Below are 22,271 nucleotides of genomic sequence, written 5' to 3'. Positions count from 1 at the left end.
TGTGTGTATGTATGTGTGTGTGTGTGTGTGTGTGTAAAGGAATGGTAGGGCTAAGGAGATAGCTCAGCAGGTACGACATTTCCCGTCACGTATGAAGTTGTGGAACCAGTCTGGATCCCCAGTGAGCACTTAAAAGCAGGGTAGACGTGTAGCACGGGGTAGTTCTGTGCTGGAGCAGCAGAGACTGATGTAGAGTGTGTGTTGAGTGCTGGGATCAGTGCCTCACAGTCATCAAGGGACCCTAATCATGTTGATGATGGAGAACAGTCAGGGAAGATGCTGAGAATGGCTTTAGCTTGCACGTTCATGTGCACAGACAAATGGGAACACCCAAGCACATTAGGACATATATAAAAATAGGCAAAGAAATAAGTATACATTTATTTAAGTAAGTGTATTATTGAAGGTAATGACCATTGTAGGAAAACAAGTACAATATAAGTACTTATCCTGGAAGTACTGACAGGGAAAGTATAAAGTATGTTGAATTTTTAAAAATTGTATCAAATTAATATATAATTTTCTAAAATTAGTGATGGTTTGTTAACAGGTTTTAACATTTTTCTTTGTGGAATATTTAGAAACTAAACAGGCACCTTTATTATTATTATTATTATTATTATTATTATTATTAGTCTTTGTACCTTTTATCTGGTAATTCTAAAGTTTTAGCATGTGCTTTTTTTTAAAAAATTACTTTAACTAATTTTAATCATGTGTATGGTGTGTCAGTGTGGGTAAGTGTATATGAGTGTAACTGTCTGTTCAGTTCAGAAGACAGTGATGATGGGTCTCCTGGAGCTCTAATTACAGTTGCTTGTGAGGCACCTGATATGGATGCTGACACTGAATTAAGTTCTCTGCAAGAGTATTCTGTTCTTAACTGCTGAGCTACCTCTCCATCCCAACATGTGCTATTTTAAATATACAGGTAAACAGGTTCCCAGAGCTATAGGGCAGGGTTTTGTATATAGTGGTGCTCATTAAATGTTTTATTTAACAAGGGATTCTTGTGAAATGTAGTTTGGGTGGTCAGTGAGCTTGTCTCTGGCACTTTTAGCTTCCATGTTTCTGTTTTGAGTCTGTATTAAAACCACGTGAGGTTAACGGATTTTATTGATCCTACAAGTTGATTTGAGTTGTTGTTCCGAAAATGAGTAATATTTGCTGCTGAAATAGCTTAGTGTTTCTTTTGGTCAGTGACATTAGACATGCTTGAAATCATTTAAAAATTCAAGAGAATTATTGCAATGCATTTGAATAATAGCACACATGGTAGTTAAGTTGTAATTATTCTCTCGGCAATGATGTGCTGACTACCCTTGTGGTGACTCTGCTATCTTCTTAAATTATTAACATAAACTCATTAAAATTATTCTTGGCATTGGGAGATATATATATATATGGAATTAAGAAAATGTAAGACTGAAGGACCGAGCTTACGGACTTAGGTGTCCTAGAGGTAGATTCATACAGCTATGTAAGACACTGAAGAATTGGACATTCCAAGTATTCTACAGATATCCACAGCTGCTTTTTTTTTTTTTTCTCACTTTTACTGCTTTAAATTACAAAGTAAGTGTCAAAGAGAAGGCCTTATTTTAATAAATAACTTCACTTTAGCCTATTTTTATTTGTCACCTAACTTTTGATTTTGTGAATCTTTAGCAGTTATATATTTTGGATATGTATTTTTAACATTGGCACTCTTTATAGATTTAAGCATAGTTAAAAGACTAATGTATTAAGTACACTAGAGAATACTACATGGTGTATTTTTGTATTTCCACTGAGGATTGAGGGCTGTTTTAGTGAGGATAAGAGTGAGCAGCAATTGTGGAAGTATGTCTCAGGTCATTTAAGCAGGCATTTTAGAAGCCATCTTATGGAGCAGTGTTAGTCCCACAGAGGTCAGGGATGAGTCCTTGCTGGTAGTTCTAGGTGCCATTTCCCCGTAGAGTTTGTATATATATCTAGACCAAGTATTTTCTCTTTATAATTTTAGAAATAAAGTCAACATTAAAGTGAAAGCTTCTTCAAAGTTAAATAAAAAAAAACACTGAATTATTTGACAGAGGTGAGCAGGCCATTCTGTCACTACTTTCCACTGGTACCTAACTGTACATGTCTGTTTTGTCAGACATGGGATTCTGACTTACTGTACAAAGAAATGGTCTAGGCTAGTGGATTTGCCTTTTAGCTAAGCTGAGATGAAAGGAGGGAGGTCCTCAGGCAGGAACAAAAGGATCTGGTCAAGACAGGTCAAAGGAAATGGCTGCTATTACCTTTAATAGTCACTTAGCAAGAGCGAGACCACTTGGGTTTAGACAAATAGCAAGGTAGGAGTATGAATAAAGGTGTGCTTATTACCTTTTATGCCCTTGGATAGCCTTCGTAAAGAATATGAACGGCATAAGCTCTGTACTTTTCTCCATCTTGCATTTGGTATTTTAGAATAAATTTCGCCAAGGGATTAAAAAAGATTTAAAAATTATGTGGGATAAATATCCTTCTAATTTTTGTGATGTCAGGCAGGCATCCTTATCTCACTAATGTGTTTTGATACCACAGGGGATAAAGCTTTTCAAGTATTTTCATCTTTATGGCTAATGGATTTCAAGATATGTGGCAGCAAGTATCCTTCCCATCTCCCTCTACCCTCTGCTTCCTTTGAAGTTAGGGGAAATGAAAGGAACTCGAAACCTGGGTTGAGGAGGAGGCTTTTTCTTTCTTCACACATTTTCCCTCCTCTCAATTTTATTTCCTTTATACTTTTATTTTTATTTTGGTAGGGAAATTATTTTTTAAAATTAATTTCCCAGCTAGTTGGTTTCTTTCCTGTGCTTTATCTTAAATGTTTGTAAGTAAGCATTTGTTTCAGAATCTATTGTATGTAATACGGATATTTTCAGTGTAATTGATTTCCTTTTCTATCCTTATTTCCATTCTTTTATTTGCATTTTCTTGTAACCACATTCATTCACTGAGTGAGGCATCTTGCAAAGGACCTGTGAATTAGTCAGTATGGACGGCTGCCCTACTAGGGTGCATCACACAGAGATGTTAACATTTACTAATAGTCTTCCTTATTTCTAGGAGGTTTGGCTTTTTAGCTCATTGGTTTTTCTTCCTGTAACTACCAGCACCATTGTCTTTAATGACTTCCCTACAGAGATGATCTAACATTTCACTTGGTTATTCCAGTCATCTTTAGAACTAATATGTAAATGAGAAAATGAGCCTTTATTCTATTTTGAGAATAACTCTGAGATTTTGGTAGTTATAGTGAGTAGATATAGTGAGTGTTATATAGTATAGTGAGCTAGAGTGAGTATGTAGTATTCTTTGATATCATGAGCAAAAACAGTTTCTATAAAAGTAATTTGTTTTTCATTACTAGTTATATCTTATTGCATAATGCTTTGGCAAATTAATAAAGCAAAAGAAATAGACAAAAAATACTATATTTTTAACCTTGTTTGTGCTCAATCCCTTTTCTTTGTACATCTAATCTCAGTGTTTTCCTTATTGTTACCCTGATGTCTTCCTTGGGTATTATGTTGTATGTCCATACTATTTGCAAGCTATTTTAGTGGCCTGGAAGCTTTCAGCCCCAGTGCTAGCTGCAATTTTGTTTCTTTAGACATTGACTGCACCAGGTATGACAGAGGCCTTTGAAATCCCACCTGTGGGGCTTTCAGTGATCACTGTAGTGAAAATTGTATGTCTCAGACTAGCCTTGTTTCTCCCATTTGCCTATTTTTCTCACTGATGTACTTGCTATTTATAATACTGTGGTGTGTGTGTATGTGTGTGTGTGTGTGTGTGTGTATGTGTGTGTGTGTGTGTGTGTGTGTGTGTGTGTGTATTTGATGGTACTGGGAATTGTACCCAAAAGTGTGCTAGCCTTCTCAACAATTAAAACCGAGCTGATGTGTGCACATTTAGTAGTCATTTAATGTGTTTCAAGTAATAAAGGAATTCCAGGTCTTTCAACCCATATTTCATATACACTAGATTTTCCCAAAATCCCCCTTGTAAAATTAAGAGTATAGGGGGACCTTACCAGTTTATTGTCTGTCTTTTTTCATCATCTGATTATTTTCTTTCTCTTTGTATATTCTTGTGATTTTGTTTGAAGTATTCCAGTGTAATTTGTGCGTGTGTGTGTGTGTGTGTGTGTGTGTTGTGTATGCGTGCAATATGGAGTATCTGTAGATCCAGCCCAGTAGAAAGGACCATTTGTGGGGAGGAGTGAGCATGCTCTTAAGGGGTGGGGGTGGGAATGATGGAACAGCAGTGGTAAGAATGGGAAAGGAGAATAAAAAGAAGGGTTTAAGGGGGAGGAAGAATAGTGTTGCAGGCAGGAAAGGAGCCTGGCAAGGGATAACTAAAATTAGCATGTTTGCAAAAGGTTATCAGAATTGAGTTTTATGATTCACACCCTCACCCACCCACACCCCTCCCCCTGCCACATTTTTTTTTTTTTTCATATAAAAGTTTACTTGGAGTTATTCTGCACAGGGCTTTATACTTATTCCAGAAGCTATAAATTTGCCAAATTTAAAGCCAGGTTTGGTTACCTCCTATTGAATTGTTGGTCAGAGGATGTTTTGAGATTCGCAAATGATATTAAAAAGTACATTAAAGGTCTTGAGAATGAAAATAATTGTTTTTTATTGAGTTCTAATAGTCAAATATGCCTAAATATTACTTTATTATGTTTCTAATAGTGTGTACTTAATAACTCTCCATGACATGTTACATTTGAAAAAACAATTATTTTCAGTCTCAAAACAGTCAGCGTTCTTTTTAATATCATTTGTAAATAAAATTATGAACTTATAGCTTTTTCATTAGAATGATATCACCTCAAAATAGTAATTTTGTTAGTTTTATCTAGCTGTTACTAAGAAAGATGTGATGATTTTCATATTTTATAGATAATCTTCATGGAACCTGGGTTAAAGAAACTTTCTTTTGATTTGTTTTACAGGGAAGTCTTAGAAGTAGCCGACAGATCTCACCTCAGGAATTTATCCATGAGCTGAAAATGGGGTACACAGACGAGAGACTTTTCACGTATCTGGAGTCACTCCGAGTATCATTGACCAGTAATCCTGTGAGGTAACTCATCTCTGGACATCACTGTAGCATGTTACTTAATAGAACAGACAACACCAATGCCAGTTTTATTTAGTCCAAATTCAAATAGCTAGTATACATTACCAGTTTCTCAAGGGAAAACCCCAAAATGAAGTGGTCACTACTGAAAACTTACACATACAAGTAACGTACAAGCTAAGCAGGGTGAATTATGTTTTTAGGATCTCTCTCTCTCTCTCTCTCTCTCTCTCTCTCTCTCTCTCTCTCTCTCCTATGTAACAAAAGAAGAAACCCTTGAATTTGAAAGAGAGCAAAGGGGGGTTAGTCATGGGAGGGGGGGTGGGGATGAAAGAGAAGGAAGAAATGGTGCAGTAATATAGTCTCAAACTAAAATAATTATTAGGAAAATAATATAAAATATATTCATAAACAAAAGGTCTCAGAAAATTATAACTGATGGACTTAAACAGTTTTATAAAATTCTTAACAACTTGATTGTGAAAGAACAATCCTATAAAAATGCATCAATTTAATATAAGTTTTACTTTTATATTCTTAAAATGCATGCTGATTCTTATTTGACATAGCCAGGCATACCACTTGTTTATTATTTTCCTCTTTTGAAAATGCTGTCATGTATAGGGGCCATAGATTAATGTTGCTATATTTAAATACAAGAAGGTAGGATGTACATTCAAGTTAGAATTTTAAGCTTAACAAGCAACCCAGCAACTAAGCAACCAAAAGGCAAAACCAAAACAACAAAACTTATCTGAAATCCAAATTTAGCTGGGTGTCTTTTATGTGACATCCATACCATATCTGTTTCTATAGATCAAATTTGCATGTTTTCAGGTTGGGCTACATTTTGGTGCCTTTGAGAAATTTTGAGAAGTATTATGTTAAAAAAGTGACCCCATTTAAAATTTTGCTAGATTAAAGGAGAGAATTCAGTTTTATAGAGACTTTATGCTAACTCTGAGTTAGGTCGTTGTTTTAACCAGAATATTCTTGAAAATACTTAAATCAGTTGTGAGTAAATATTGAGGACTCGGAGTCTGAAAATGCATCTTTTTGTTATGTAAGGAGTAGTTGTTTTTGGATAGAGTGTATGTGTGCATACGTGTGTCCATAATCCGGGTGGAGAAGTGGGAAGCCGTGGTGGAGTGGCACACGCGGTTGGTGTTGGTGTGGAGAATACCTTCCTCGAGGATTCTCTGTGATAAGTCCTTTTTTGGACATTTTCAGGTTGGACTATAAGAGGAGAAAGTCTTTGACCACAAAGATATTTGACATAAAAGCCTTAGGTTTTAAGATAGGGAGGTGAATACCAGGCCAGCCTGGTCTACAAAGTGAGTTCCAGGACAGCCAGGGCTATACAGAGAAACCCTGTCTCGAAAAACCAAAAAACCAAAAACAAAAAACAAAAAACAAAAAACAAAAAAACCCCATAAAACCTTCATTTTTTTCAACCAACAACTTTCTTTCATTTCCCACATATTTAATAGACTGATGAACAGCACACAGAAAAGCCTTCATCTCCCAGCTGTATGTAGGCCACAGTTTAACAAACACACCAAAAGGAAACACCCATAAAACTGCACTAGAATAGAGATGGTTTGTCTCCTCTATTCTACTTTGTTTTAGCTTTAGATTGAATAGTGGATTTAACAGGTATATTTGTAAAATGAGTAACTTGTGCTTCTAGCTCAATTTATACTTGTAAAATACATAGATTTAAGAATGTTTATTAGAGTCTGGGGAGATGGCACAGTTAGTAATGTGTTTGGAATTCAAGCATAGGGACCTGAATGTGGATTCCCCGTGCTCGTGTAAAGGACAGGATGTGGCCATGTATGGCTGTCAGAACCATAAGCATCCCTATGGATTCTGGCCAACCAGTTTAGACCGAGTGACAAGCTCTGGGCTCAGCGAGAGACCTTGTCTCCACAAATAAGGTGGAGAGTGAGCTGAGTAAGACACCTGACATGAACTCGTGGTGCGCACACCTCCTATGTATACGTGTGCACACAGCAGAATGTCCCGTGCACACACATGCACAAATGCTTACTGAGAACCTACTATTCTCTGAAGCGTGTCTTGAGAAGGACGTCCCTGATTCTGTGGAGTTTAATTGGAGTGAAAGGGGGTGTTTTGTGGTAAACGGCGGAGACAGCTATACACGTGTGCTTATCATGTCCAGCACAGGCAACTGGGGAGACTTCATATGTTTCCAGTAGAAAAGGTAGATTAAGGCCAGTAAGACGGGGTTGCTGCCATTGTGCTGGCTGCTCTCCCAGTATAACTATTCACCCACCAGCTTCTTCCTACTTCCCTCTCCGTCCTCCCTTTAAAGTAGATGATGCGGATAAAAGAGGAGATAAAAGTGAAGGGTTTTGTATGAATCAATCTGTGTGTAGTATGATAGGCTGGAAAATCTATTGAAATTTACCTCAAAATACTGAGAAATTATATTCTGTATTCTCATACAAAGAAAATAGTTAAAATACCATTAAATACTTGTAGAAGTTTTTCCCCAGGTACAGAGATTTTTTTTTTGTGATGTATTATTGCAATTCATTTTTTCTATTAAGTTCTTTTAAGTAAAAATAATAATCTAGATGGAGCAATCTTTCTGAAGTGAACTTTCTTGATTATTTGTTCTCCCATTCTTTCAGTAGAGGACTTCCTTGTAACACTGCTGTATGTCCATGGCCAGCTCTTCCGTCTTTCCTCGTATGCTCTATCCAGTCTGTCCAGAAAGTTAGCTGTCCATGTCTGCTTCTGTCCACACAGCATGCATGCAGCTCCTCCAGTTAAACGATTTGGATCATTGTTAGCTGTCTGCTCTCCCTGGACAGATACGATTCTCTTCCTGTTGTGGTGGTGCTTTTTCTTATTAGTTTAGATCTGGTGTAGCTATCTTGGAACTTGCAATCTTCCTGCCTCGGGCTCCCAAGTTCTAAGATTATAAATTATAAATGTTTGTCTTCACACAGGACTTAAAATTCTTGAATGCTATGGATAAAATGCAGTGAACTGATCCATGGTTTTTCTATAATATTTTTTCAGAATTAGAATTTATTTACACCAAATTTAGGGAAAACTAGCCTTTCTGCCATTTAAATTAGTCCTGCCTCCACCAATCTGGCCAAGGAATTTCTCGGAACTGCTCATCAAAATTCTGAAACTGCTTGCCAAATATGAGCAGTATTAGCCTTTCATCACCTGGATAGGGAAGTATGTGAAAACCAGGTATTAGGGGCCAGCTCCTTTGCCTCATGTTTATGAAGATTTGATATGAAGTCTGTAAAGCTCTTTTGTTTGAGGAAGTTCATTGATTATTCAGTATTCTTTGTGACAGTTTGTAGCTAGTTTTGAACACTGGTGAAAAGATTAATTTTTTCAAATTACCAAATATAACTTTCAGTGAATTTTGACAAAGCCAATAGTTCTGTTTGAGTGATTGAATACGTTGTGTAAAAGCAAAACCAGATAGACACTAACATCATTATGATTGATTTCAAGCATTTATAGGTCTTACCCACCTATGAATATGTCAGATTAGCTATTGGATGCATCTTCGCTTTCTAATTTTGGTTCACCTGTCAAGGGAAAAATCTCTCTGATGAAAATCACTAATGAAGTCATTGTTTTTTGATCTTTGGTTTTTTTTTTTTTTTTTTGTATATACATTGTGCTTTTTCAGTTTTAGAAGAGATGTTTTCTTACTTTTGCAGACATTTTCTTAGGCTATTTAAAAGGTAGGTTTGATTGTCTTGATAAAACATTTACAAAATTATTTCAGTGAATTTTTTCAGGGAAATAGGTTTCCACCCAAATAAGTAGACATGTTTGTATATCATTATTTAGTATATTGAGTGTCAACTCCATAGTCCAATTTGTCAACATTATTGGCTGAATAACACAAAGCCTGTCCCCCTTAGTGTTTAAAGCTGGTGGCAAGCAGTGTGTTTAGTGGGACCAGTGTGACCTGAAGAAGCCTTTTAAGACAAAGGTTTTGACGGGACTAGTATGTTTGATCTGCTTTAATTTTTAAAAGCAAAATATTAAAAAATTTTTGAAAGGACTGTTTACAGTTACAGTAAAACGTCAACCAACAGGGTTGGTTTATGGACTATTGTAGTCTTGAAAAGTTCATATCCCTAGAAAAAACATCATATACCCACCCTGTCCTGTGGTACGTTCTGTCCTGATACTTGAATTTCCCATTCCTTTTCTTTCCACTGCATTTTCACCATTCATGTAACTTGGTTTATCTCACTGATTTTTAAAATTTATTTCCCTCGTGATTGCGAGTGATGTGTACAGTGGGATCTAGGGATCCCAAGCTCCTCTAATTGTGAAGCCATTTCACCAATCTGATGACTTGTCTTTCTTTCCTTTGTCTTTTCTAGCATGATTGAAGTGGATTTCTCTTCTACATACCCGTCTAGAGGTTTTGTCATTTCCTTCACTATTGCAGTTCTTGCTTTTGCTAATGTTGGTGTGTATAGCTGTGCATGCTTATCACAAGTAATAATTTGCTTTGTTTATAGTTCGATAATCTTTGTTCCTTACTGGTAGTTTTTTTTTTGTAGTAACTTAACTATGCATTGGAATTCCTATTCTGCACTTGCTTTTGAGTTCCCACATTGAACTCTCTGTTTACCTGCTGCATGCTTGCTTCCCCCATTTCCTTCTGTTCATGCTTTCTTCTCCTTTATCCTTATTTTGTATATAGATTTTTGATTTCTTACTTAATTTTTCTTTCTTTTTTTTTTTTTTTTTTACTAAAATCATGAGTTTCTTCTGATTCTATAATAAACTGAAATTTGTTTTAATTACATAAGCATATAATTAAAAAAAAGAAATAAGTACTAGCTGGGCATGGTGGCACACGCCTTTAATCCCAGCACTCGGGAAGCAGAGGCAGACGGATTTCTGAGTTCGAGGCCAGCCTGGTCTACAAAGTGAATTCCAGGACAGCCAGGGCTACACAGAGAAACCCTGTCTCGAAAAACCTAAAAAAAGAAATAAGTACTAATCTTTAGTTTTCTTTTGAGTTAAGGTATACTTGAATATCAGTGACTAATTTAGATACTAAGTTGAGTGATATTTTAATTGTATCCTTTTCTTTTTAACAGTATATGTAGATATTACTTCAGGTACCCTTAGAGTTCCTTAGAGTTTGTTGATGGTAATGTCTTTCTCTGACTAATTCTTGCTTGAAGTTTTATCTCCCTGTGCTTTGGAAGGGAGGCTCACATGATGCAGAGAACATGCTTCTTGCAGATGTTTTCTTAGCATGTGCATATTTTCTCTTCTCTCTCTGAGAGTTTGGCCCATCTAAAGCACGTTCCTTTATAGAACATCTGCCGTATCTCTCTTAGTTCTTTTCTATGTCCTTGGTGTTAGAGTACTTTTCTAATGATAGAATTTCCTTTTTTAGAGATTGATTAAAGTTCTTTCAATAGTTTATCTTTTCCAGTTTTTTTTTTCTTTTCTGAAAATTTCAGACATTTGCCCTTAAGATAGCCTTTTCCTATTTAGGATATGTACATCAGACCCTTTTCACTGTATATACCCCTTTTCTAGTCCTGTGATTTATACTTGCTATTTTTTCTCTCTACTCCTTTATTTGTTCTAAGTTCTCAGAACCAGTTTTCTTGTAGTCTACCTTCATTGGACTGTTAGGTGACCATCTTACTGAAGATGTATATCTTTGAGATCCCAGCATTTCCCAGTCTGTTTGGGCTTGACAGTGCACTCTAAATCACAGTTGTCTCACAGAGGGCATTAGATTTCTGGAGCTTTATACATGTTCAGTGGAATAAAAGAGTCTTGGGGCTGGCTTTTCTCTTTTACTCTCTGTATTTAGTTCTCATTTTAAATCACCCCCCACACCTCCATCATGATGTTTATTTTAATTGAGACAGGTTCTCACCTTGTGCTTCAAACTGGCCTTGAAGTGGAATCAGTGATGGAATCACAGGGGTGTCCCACCACGTTTGACTTGTAGATTTTACAACATAAGGAAACTTTTTCTTAACACTGTAGGTAGAAATTTCAAGTTGTATTTTAGTGAATGTTGGGAGGGCGATTGAGAACATGTCATTTAACACTAGAAAATAATAATGAATCTTAAACTATATACTCATTAAGTCTTAATTTCTCTGAATGATGCATTAGAAAAGTGAAAACTACTTTTGGTCCATAAATTTTTAGGAACACTCACAGTAGCAAGTTATTACTGTTTTTTGTATGTGTGTATTTCTGCTTTTTAAAAATTGTTATGCTGTTATAGTAGTAACATAGATGCTTTTTTATGTTACTCAGTATCCCTCCTTTTTTTAAAAATATGCCCTAGGTAGTTTTTCTTCTAGTGATGTGTTTTAAATTTTTGAATTAAGATACGAGATGCGTATTTAAAAAAATACTAATGATAAAAAGCATCTGAGAAGAATATACCCATGTTTATGGTAGTGTCTGTAATGATCACTTCTGAAATGGTGTAGTAGAAGTTCCCTAGGAGACCCACATTTTTGTGTTCTTTTTCTGTGTCTCTCTGCCAGATCTTAGACTGCTTCCTTCTCTTGTTTAGCTGCTAGTCACAGTGGTTATTTATATTTAATTAATTAACATTAAATTAGAAAGTGCCACCTTTTTAATTGCTCAGGAGCCACATGTGAATAGTGGATGCTGTACCAGACAGTACATAGAGGCCATTTCTGTCAGGATGAGAATTCTATTAGACAGCACCATCTAGAGAACTTAGGTCTTATGTGTGCCCTCTGACTACATTTACACAGTCTCTTTGGTTATCCCACCTCAGTGTCCAATACGATAATATTCCATGAAAGAAACAAATAGTGTTCCGGAGGGTAATTGGGCATGGATATCAAGATGGCCCTGAGAGTAGAAAAGAGTAGTCTAGGCAGGTTGCCTTTGGCAAGAAGTCCTTTTTGAAGAATAAAGATTGAGTGGGCTTTCTATCAGTTATGAAGGGACAGTAGAAGGAGAAAGGAGGCATGCCTGCCAGGCAGGGATATAGCTACAGTCCTCTGATGCCTTCAGCATGGCTGCTGAGAGCCAGGAATTAGTATCCTAATAGTGATAGAAACGTCCCCTTAGGTAGGTTAAAAGTGTTAGTGCGATTCTTTTGTGTTTTGTTTTTTTTTTTTTGAGTACTATTTTCCTCAGAGAGATGTGCCTACTTCTAAAAAACATTTTAAAGAATTGTTTTATAAGTAGTAAAAACTGTAATGTATGGTGTTAATATTTATCTTTGCCTTCTTCTTTAGATAGTGCCATGCATCTTAGAATATGCCTTTTATTATTTATGTCTTTATTAATATTCAGGCTTCATAATTTTTATAGTACGTATTACTCCTTATAAGGATATTTGTTGTTGATATCCTTTTAGACAGTTTTGAAGTCCTTTCTAAAAGTAATTTAAATGAGTCGAATATTAATGACAAATATGCTAGAAGAGAATGTGTGTTAGTGTTTCCATGGAAACCCCATGGCACTCTCCTCCCCGCCCCATGCTGCTGCTTTTGCTGCCTTGGTAAGCTAAGTGAGACCCAAGACGACCTACTGAACTTTCTCCCCATGAGGAGGCTTCCTCTTTGTTTATCGTCATACAGCAGCTTCATTCTGACTTTATCAGCATAGCTAAATGTGTGTTAAATACTTGGTCTCTGAACTAACTTTACTTGTGCCTTAAAAGGTTTCACTTTGAATGCAAACTTGACAATCAAAGTAGAGCACACTGGAAATTCTGCAATTGCTTTTAACAAATCAGTATGTATATTCTGTAGACGGTAAAACAGAACCGTTCAGCTCAATTTGTACTTGACCCTAAAGCTCCTAGAATTGTAACGTTTTCCTGGTGTATTATAAGAACTAACACATACATATGTTTGTATCTCCTTCCCAATCTATTTAATATAAGATAGAAATTGCTGTTTGGAAGACCAAGATAGACTTCTTTAAATAAAAATACCATTAACACAACGTCAGTGACAATATAGCAGAGTTCAAAGCCTCCAGTTTTATGTTGTTACTAAATCTTTTCATTGATTGATAGTCATGGTGTGTCCACACTGTGAGATGAACTAGCCACTTCCACATGTGGTTATTGGCCATTTGAGAAGTGGGAGGTGTGGTTGAAGTATAGATGATTGAACTTGAACAATGAATATTTTAGTTGTTAGCTACACAGAATCAAGTAGAACCTATAAATGAAAACTAAATATAGCTTACTGCTAAAGAGACAGTAACAAAAGATACTGACCTTCAAGAACTAGATTTCCTACTGTCTTACAGACAGACTTGACATAATTGTTTTCATGCTAATTGTTTGCCCTTTCTTCTGTGTTTTAGTGTATTTGTAGTTATGTTGTGTAAAGGATTTAATGAAAACATTTGTCTTACTCTTCCCTTTTATACACACACACACACACACACACACACAAAGACATGCCATCTATACATCAGAAGAAGCCTCACAGAGGTGAGCAGAATGTTGACAGTAGGAGGGATTTTTGAGTTCAATTCAGAAAACACTGTAAAATAAAAGAGTCCAGATCAGTATCTGTATTGGTCATGGATTTGGACTTTCTTATGTTACTTGGACAGAGCATGTTGAAAACAAACAGGTACTATCTATTGTCATTGTTAAGATTTGTAGGAATGTAGAATAAGGAACAAAATACTCATGAAAGGATATAGGTACAGAGACAAAATTTAGAGCTAAGATGAAAGGATGGACTATCCAGAGACTACCCCATTCGGGAATCCATCCCATCATCAGCCACCAAACCTAGATACTAATGCTCATGTCAGCAAGATTCTGCTGAAGGGACCCTGATATTGCGGCCTCTTGTGAGGCTATGCCAGTGCCTGGCAAACACAGAAGTGGATGCTCACAGTCAGCTATTGGATGGAACACAGGGTCCCCAATGGAGGAGCTAGAGAAAGTACCCAAGGACCTGAAGGGGGCTGCAACCCTGTAGGTGGAACAACAATATGAACTAACCAGTACCCCCTGAGTTTGTGTCTCTAGCTGCATATGTAGCAGAAGATGGCGTAATCGGCCATCACTGGGAATAGAGGCCCCTTGGTCTTGCAAACTTTATATGACCCAGCACAGGGGAAGGCCAGGGCCAAGTAGTGGGAGTGGGTGTGTAGGGGAGCAGAGGCAGGGGGAGTATAGGGAACTTTCGGAATAGCATTTGAAATTTAAATAAAGAAAATAATAATAAAAAATAGTGAAAAAAAAGATTTGTAGGAATGACAGTAAACAACAACAACAACAGAACACCCAACTGAGTCTTAGAGTAACTGCGATGCCCTGAAGCACTTCTGCAGGAATAGAGATGAATCAGAACCTTATGCAACAGTGGAATCAAAGTTTGTCTATGTTGTTTGCTACTGAGCCTCTTACCAAATGTGGCTTATGAGAGTACTTAATATGTGCCAGGTTGACTGAGCAATTGAATATGAAATTGAAATTGCTCGCTTTTGGTAAGCCACTTGGACTATACATTTTTTTTTAATTTATTTTTTTACACTCCATAATTTATTCCCCCTAATCTACCCTCTTGGGGCTTGAAAAAAAATTAAAGTTACAGAATAGTGATAGTCAGCTTTTTCAAGGAGCACTTGTACTTCTTCGTAGCTGGAGGTGTAGCTCAGTGATATGGAGTATTTCCCTGGTATGTGCAGTGCTCTGGGTTCCTTTGCTAGTATCCCACCATCATTCCTCACTTTCTCATGCACACAAAGTGGGACCCCAGCAGTATGACACACTAGTGGTAGGAATGCTAAGGGTAGCTTGGAGGAGGGTTGTAGAAATGTGGATGACAAAAGGAGTGGGTTGATAAATTGGGGGTAGAAACTGTGGAACATACTGGTGAACTCGTACAGATTATGGATGGAAAGGAACTCAAGAGTGGTACCAAGCTTTCTGCCTTGAACAAATGGGTAGGCAGAAGTGTTGATAGTTGTATTGGAAATTGTTAATTAAAACACTCCTTTAGTGGATGACATCTCAGTTCAGGTGTCATGCATAAGGCCAGAGAGCAAAGATAAATGCTACAAGGATTCCAGGTTCACAGCATCCAGAAAGAAACAGTTGAGTACAGCTCGGATTACCAGAATAACAGATGAGGTATAGCTAGTGTGGGATAAGAACACAAAAGGCTGATTCTCTGAACCAGTGGAGACTACTTCAGAAAGAAGCAACGTGATGTGGGACACAACACTGCTCCTGCTAACAGTAGGGGTTGTTGACCTTTGAGAAGAACAGTTGTTGGTGATGTGGTTGGGAAAAGATAGACTGAATATTGAGCAACACGTGGGTTTAAAAGAGGCTGGTGATTTTGGAGTGAAATTGCCTAAGAGACTTGGGTTAAATTAGTGAGGGCTTAAGGAAGGAAAAGTAGAGGGTCCTTGATAGAAGGAATTGATTTGTGTGTTATGTGGGAGACAGGCTGTGGACAGGCTGGCTTTATGGCTGAAGACACAAAAGAAGCCAGGCAATTGTAGAATTAACGGCAGATCTTGGATTTAATCAGGACTGATCTTACTCATATTGGGCTGTACTGACATGGATGTTGGTCTTTACTGACATGTGTGTAGGACTGTAACATAGGATAGTGGGCCTGAAATGTAATATAGATTCTTTCACATAAGTTGAAGGTGCATAATTTAGTCTTTTCATGCACTCCTGATGATCCTGCATTTGCTAGCTAGAAGCCTACTTGCTCTGAGTTACTGTGCCATGGGAACATTGTTGTTCTGGTGCTTCTTGGAGTTGTGAGGTTGGTTCTCCCTGGGTGTGCGCAGCGTGCTGCTCTCAGCAGGGCTGTGCTCTCAGCTGTAGGTGTATTACCCTGCCAGTCCTTTCCACCTGCTTCCCGTGGGTCTGACTTGTAATATCCCCCCAGATGTCACGACTTTGAATCTCTTAGAAAGCCACAATGAGAATCAATTGCTGCTTGTTCCTCTAGGGTCGTGTTTAATGTGCGTTGTAGGAACAAGTGTTTATTTTAAATATGTCATTTTTTTCCAGAAAGTTGACTCAAATAATAAGTTTTATTTTTGAAGTTTGGTATGCTTTTTACAAGGTCATTATTTAGTTTTTAATCTTCTTGGGGGGGGGGTTCTTTTCCTGTAAGTTTTTGTGACCTGGACATTGAATGGGATGTGGATATTTGAGTGTTTTGCCCTACAGAACATGCTAATTGCTTTCCTGTCCTCTCAGAGCAGTTCAATTGTTTAGTCACCTTGCTCAGGGTAGGTGAAAAGGAGAGCCTAAAATGGGCTCGACTTAAAGTCAGCATCAGTGATGTATGATGCTGACAGAGGAATGTAAATTAGAGCTGGATACTATACAGGATTAAAGCCGACCTTCTAAGTCTAGGGTTTGAAATTTGATAGTTTGTTACATGTGTGCAATGCTGCCATATCCCACATCCTTCTGTCGTTATGACGTTTCTGTGGACATTGAGCAAAGTATACTTTGTCTTTGTTTATATTCATGTTACATTATTCTTTTGGGTAATTAAACATTAGAATTTCCCTTGTGACCTCTTATTTTCCTTATATGAAATAAATATGACTTTATATTAAAGATAATGAAGACTAGCTAATACCTGTTTATACACAGTGACTTCATGTGATTTTTGTGAGAGTGAAAAAGAGAAGACAGTTCCACAAAGAAGTCCTACTGCTCAATGGCGTTGCTTAGTAATTTGACATTTCTGAGAGCATGATGTCATTAAAAAATGATTCCAATACTCTATTTTTACAGTTCAAAACATAAACATTCTTCATTTAGACCTGTGGATTGAGTGACCCTTTCATAGTTGTGTTCCATATCAGATATCTTGCACATGATTCAGATATCAGATATCAGATATCTTACATCATGATTCATAACAGTACATACCTTATAGTTATAGAGGAGCAATGGAAATAATTTTATGTTGGGGTCACCACAGCATGAGGAACTTTATTTAAGGGTCGCAGCATTAGGAAGGTTGAGAACACTTATCTAGACAGTTTTTTAATTTTTTTTAATTTATTTTTCATGGTTCTCTATTTTTCTTTTATTTAACATAGATTTTTCTATACAATATATTCTGATTGCCGTTTTCACTCCCTCAATTTCTCACAGATCTCCTTCCATTGAAACCCTTTCTTTCTCTTTGTCCTTTTTCTTCCATGAAGAAAGAGAGAGAGAGAGAGAGAGAGAGAGAGAGAGAGAGAGAGAGAGAGAAAGAAAGAGAAGCTAAATCAAAAACTAACAAACTGGAATAGGACAAAACAAACAGAAAAAGAGCCAGGGGGCAAAAGGGCAAAACACACATATAGACTCAGAAACAGACTTTGACACACATTTTAATCCAATAAAACACAAAAACATAAATTGTAAAATATACACAAAGGTTGTATGAACAGGGCCGAGGATGGAGTCGGGGTTGAGAGGCATGAGAGAGTCATGTCATGAATTCTGGGAAAACAGACTCCAGAGTCAGGGTGCATAAGTATATATTCAGTGTTTAAGCCAATCCCTAGCCCCTAAATCCTTGGTCAATTGTATCTTGCCACACAATCATTGCGGCCCAAAGAAATCCCTGCCCGCTGACATAACTCAGGAGGAAGGGGCAGTCATTGCCCTGTTCGGACTTCCATGAAGACACCACCATGGCCTGGGTTCTTTTTTGTTGTCTTGCCTGTGTTCTGGGAGCATCTTAGATCTAATGCTGTGTACATTAGATTAGGACTCTTCAAGAAGTCGAAGGAGCCTTTTGGTGCCTTGCTTTCTGTTCCACTTTTTCGTTCAAAAGGTTAACCTCCTCATCCCCAACATAAGGATAAAACCCCCCCAAAGCCAAAACCCAAAACAAACAAAAATAACACCTGGCAAAGAACTTCCGAATGTGCCATTGAGTTCATCTTGTGTTGACTATCTACTTCTGGGCATGGGCCCTGCCCTTGTGGTTTGTAGCCCCAGTGAGATTCCATTGGAGAAAATTAGTCTTTCCATGCAAACAGTTCATTGGAGACAGTGGCTAGGCTGGGAACTGGATGCCTATGTCTCCTGAGCGTTGTGACCCCATCTGGCCCATATCTGTGCAGGTCCTGTGTGCATGCTGCTGCTGCAGCATCTGTGAGTTTGTATGTCCATCGGTCCTGCTGTGTTCAGAAGGCCTTGTTTCCTTGTCTTCCATCTACTCTGTTTTTTTTCACATTTTCTGTCTCCTCTTCTGCAGCGTTCCCTGAGCCCTGAGGGAAAGTGTTCAGTAGGGGCATTGAATGTATGATTGTGTGTCCCAGGGTCACTTCCTCCCTACTTTGTCCAGCTGTGAGTCTATTAGTTCTCAGCTACTATAGGAGGAAGCTTTTCTGAAGATGGCAGAGCAGGATCATGATTGACATGCAGGCATCATGTTATGGCTGTGATCCTTCAGCAGAAGAGTAGTGTTTGCTTTTCTCTTAGGTCCCCAGCCTGTCCAGTCTCAGTTCTTGCTCCGCCTCATCCCCACATCCATTGTCTAGACGTGTGATGTGGGACCTAGAACTTGTTTTGGTGTAGGTGAGTATACTGATTGCACGAGCCATACACTTTATTACGTTTCTGATTTTGGTGCTTTCACATGGAACATTAACCTAGTAAATTCTAAGCAGATGATTCTCAGAACAAAATTCCTGTTGTTTGCAATAATGTTTTAGGTTTTGTGTTCCACTTATTCATAGTAGCACTCACCTCTGCTTCTGTAGCAATTTAAAATATGGAAACATTTTACAAAGTTGCGGAAAATTTGAGCTTTTCCGGAGCCTTAGTCTAGGTATTACAAAAGCAATAGCTTTCCCCCACATGGTACATTACATGCTTATATACTCTTACAGCTTCATCACATCATATCACCTCCACCTCCACCACTACCATCATTCACAGAAGCAGCACAATTGCTAAGAATGGATTTGGAAACAAATTCCATTGACTTTTCATGGGAACCAAAATGTGTGGATGTGTTAGTAAACAGAACATTAGCTCTGAATGTTAGCCACAGGCATTAATAAATATTGCATATGCATAATTAAGTTATCTGCATAGGTGGAGGATGGTTAAGAATGTCTGTGCAGCTACATGTACTTGTATACACTCCTGTGTGAGAACAAACACATCTTAAAATAAAAGTAGTAGTACAATCCGTATTTAAAATCTAACTTACAGACGTATTTTTCTATATTGATTGTAGGCCAAGTTTTCTTGTAATTGGGTTTGTCTCTGGCCTCCTACTAGGTCAGGTAGACCTCTGTAAGCATCAGTTTATCTGAAAAAAAAAAAAACCATAGAAGAAACCTGTGGCTCTTTCCTCCTCACTTGTGAACAACATAGCAGGAATTGTGGACCTTCATTTCTACAGTAGAGGAGACACTCTTTCTCATTCCCAGCCTGGTTCACCAGCACCACAGTAACACCTTTAACCCACTTTCTCTTGTCAGTAGAGGTTATGTGGTAAAGATTAACAAGACAGTCATGCTCCTGCCTGCTAGGATCAATCTGTGGAGGCCAGGTTCCCAGTCATTGGACAACCCTCCTCTGTTTGCCTATGTTCCTACTTGACAGCTTAGGTACCTTCTCCTCTTCCAGTGGCACTATACTAAAATCAGCTAAAGTGAGAAATTTAACTATGATTCTGTGTCTTATACCCCAAATCTCCCATGTTTTTAGTCATACCAGAACATTCCATATTAGATGAAGAAAAAAAAAATCAGTAGACACCAAAATCCTAGAATTATCTAATGTGAGCCTGTAGCTTTACAGACCCTGGAAAGTAACAGGAATGTGCTTATGGTTAAATCCACACTTACGTACAAGTGAGTACCAGACATCCAAGCAAGAAGCCAAAATTTATGCCTAGGAAATTTGCAGAATAAAAGTACCCCACACATTGTATGGGATTTTAAGTATCTTAGGTCATGAGAGGTCTATACAAGCAGTGCTAGGCAAGTGGCTGATGCCATACAAAGGTCTGATGCTGTATTATGTTCCCATTGTATGTACTGAACACTAACAACTAGGAAGAACTCAACACCTTTAAGTGAGAGAATGTAAAACATTTAAGTGCTGTCAAACAAAGAATAATAGAACCAGTTTTTCTAATGCAGCCATGAAGCACAGATCAAGATAAGCCATATCCCATGCCATAAAGTAAATCTTGTCAATTTAAAAACACTACAAAAAACCTGGAACTCAATAATACATATTTAGAAAGATTATTGTACACTTGTAAAACAATATACATAAACAGTTTATGGTTCATAGAACTGTTTCTATTCATAAAGCAGTATCTAGGGAAATATAACGTATAATGTACAATTTACTTTATTACACATTTTGACAATTCAAAATGTGTGATACAACTAGAGCTGTACTCAGAGGGCAATGTATAGCACCAGACAGATTAGGAAAGAGGGAGAGCTCAAGTAAACCTCAGTAAAAATCAGCTTCCGTATGATTTCCCATGGGCTGCCAAAGGGAAGAAAGGGGAAACCAAGCCAAGAAAAAATTGCTAAAGTAGGTAAAGGGATGAAAAGAATCAATCTGAAAATATAAATAAAGAAGATAGAAACAGTAAAGGCAATCGTTGAAACCAAGAGTGGATTGTTTGAGATGATTACTTTACAAGCTGGAATAATATGATATTTTTTTAAAAAAGATTTTCCATCTTGCTGTGTCGTTTTCCCCTCAGGCATGTCCCATGTGATACTTCCCCCCCGCCCCCCGATACTGAACACACGAGGCTGTCCAATATAGGACTTTCTGTCTCCAGTGAACTAAATATACCATCTTTTCATGATGTCCCTGGGCACATGCATTTTGGTAGAATAACGCAGAATAGATTACTACAATTGTAAACAGCTTTAAGTACACAAGTTGAATAAATTGGATCAAATTAATGTTTTGAAAAGTATTAGACCATTATGTAGCATGCACTAGAATATGAAAAGTAGAGAGTTTAGATAGTTCTTTAAGTACTGAGTCAATGAAGTTCCTAATTAAAATATCTCCCTAACAGTGTTCAGGTGCAGATGATTTCCCTTGAGAATGTATCACACATTTAATGAAGAATTATTACCCAATCTGTAAGTCTCTTCAAAGAAGTAGACCATTAAGAAATATTTTAGTTTATTTTGTTAAGTTGTTAACCAGATAATTAAACTAGCTGAAGACCATGCAACACTGAAAATGTGAAGTATACTGAATAATCTCTGAATAGTCCATCTTAGATAATATGAAAAGATTGTTAGTTAATGAACTGTATCTTAAGCCAAAGAAGAAAAGTTATATAATCAAATGGATTATTCCAAAATAACCACTGGCCAAAATCTAACACTTGATTAGAAAAGTAAAAAAATCTGAGAAAAATTTGGACAGAGGGATTATAGTGACAACTGCAATATTTGTTGACATAGTCACTTTTCATTTAGAAAATTTTGGTATAATTAATGTGGAAGTCTGATGGAGCTTGTCAACTGGACACAAGCTAGAGTTGTCAGAGAAGAGGAACTGCCTCCATCAGATTGGCCTAGAGGCAAGCATGTGGCACATTTTCTTGATTAATATTCGATGTGGGAAGAGCCCAGACTCCCATGAGCACTACCTTTGGGCAGTTGGACCTGGGTTGTATAAAATAGCAAGCCATGGGAGCAAGCCATTTAGTTATATTCCTTTGTGGCGTCTGCTCTAGTTTTGGCCTCTGGGTTTCTATTTGAGTTCATGTTCTGGTTTTCTGGAATGAAGGACTGTCATCAGAAAGCATATGTCAAATAACTCCTTTCCTTTTCCAAGTTGTTTGGTCAGAATGTTTTATCACAATCCTGGGAAAGCCACCTAAGAACATGACTTTGACTCTGTACTCATTGGAGCAGAGACAAAGAGTCCTGGTGTGGAGCGCAGGGAACAGGGGTGGCAGGGGTGTGCTAACTTGTGGGCATTAAGAAACAATATCCATAAGATGCCATCTTTGGGTGACATCCTACTCTTGCCCTTTTTTTTTTTTTTTTTTTTTTTTTTTTGAGACAGGGTTTCTCTGTGTAGCCCTGGCTGTCCTGGAACTCACTTTGTAGACCAGGCTGGCCTT

At 37.5% G+C, this 22,271-nt stretch overlaps 1 protein-coding gene across 1 annotated transcript in view; it reads left to right on the top strand.

Moving 5' to 3' along the window:
* Positions 1-22,271, top strand: part of Diaph3 (diaphanous related formin 3) — a 454,769-nt gene that overhangs the window by 92,965 nt on the left and 339,533 nt on the right. The window contains exon 5 of the mRNA XM_021202828.2: positions 4,997-5,127. Coding sequence (XP_021058487.1) covers positions 4,997-5,127 — 131 coding nt within the window. The remainder of the gene's footprint in view (positions 1-4,996; positions 5,128-22,271) is intronic.

This window comes from Mus pahari, chromosome 8 (assembly GCF_900095145.1).
Source record: "Mus pahari chromosome 8, PAHARI_EIJ_v1.1, whole genome shotgun sequence".
In the NCBI taxonomy this organism is placed as follows: Eukaryota; Metazoa; Chordata; class Mammalia; order Rodentia; family Muridae; genus Mus; species Mus pahari.
The sequence above is the reverse complement of the archived record's forward strand: the minus strand, read 5'-3'. Positions and strand labels throughout refer to the sequence as shown.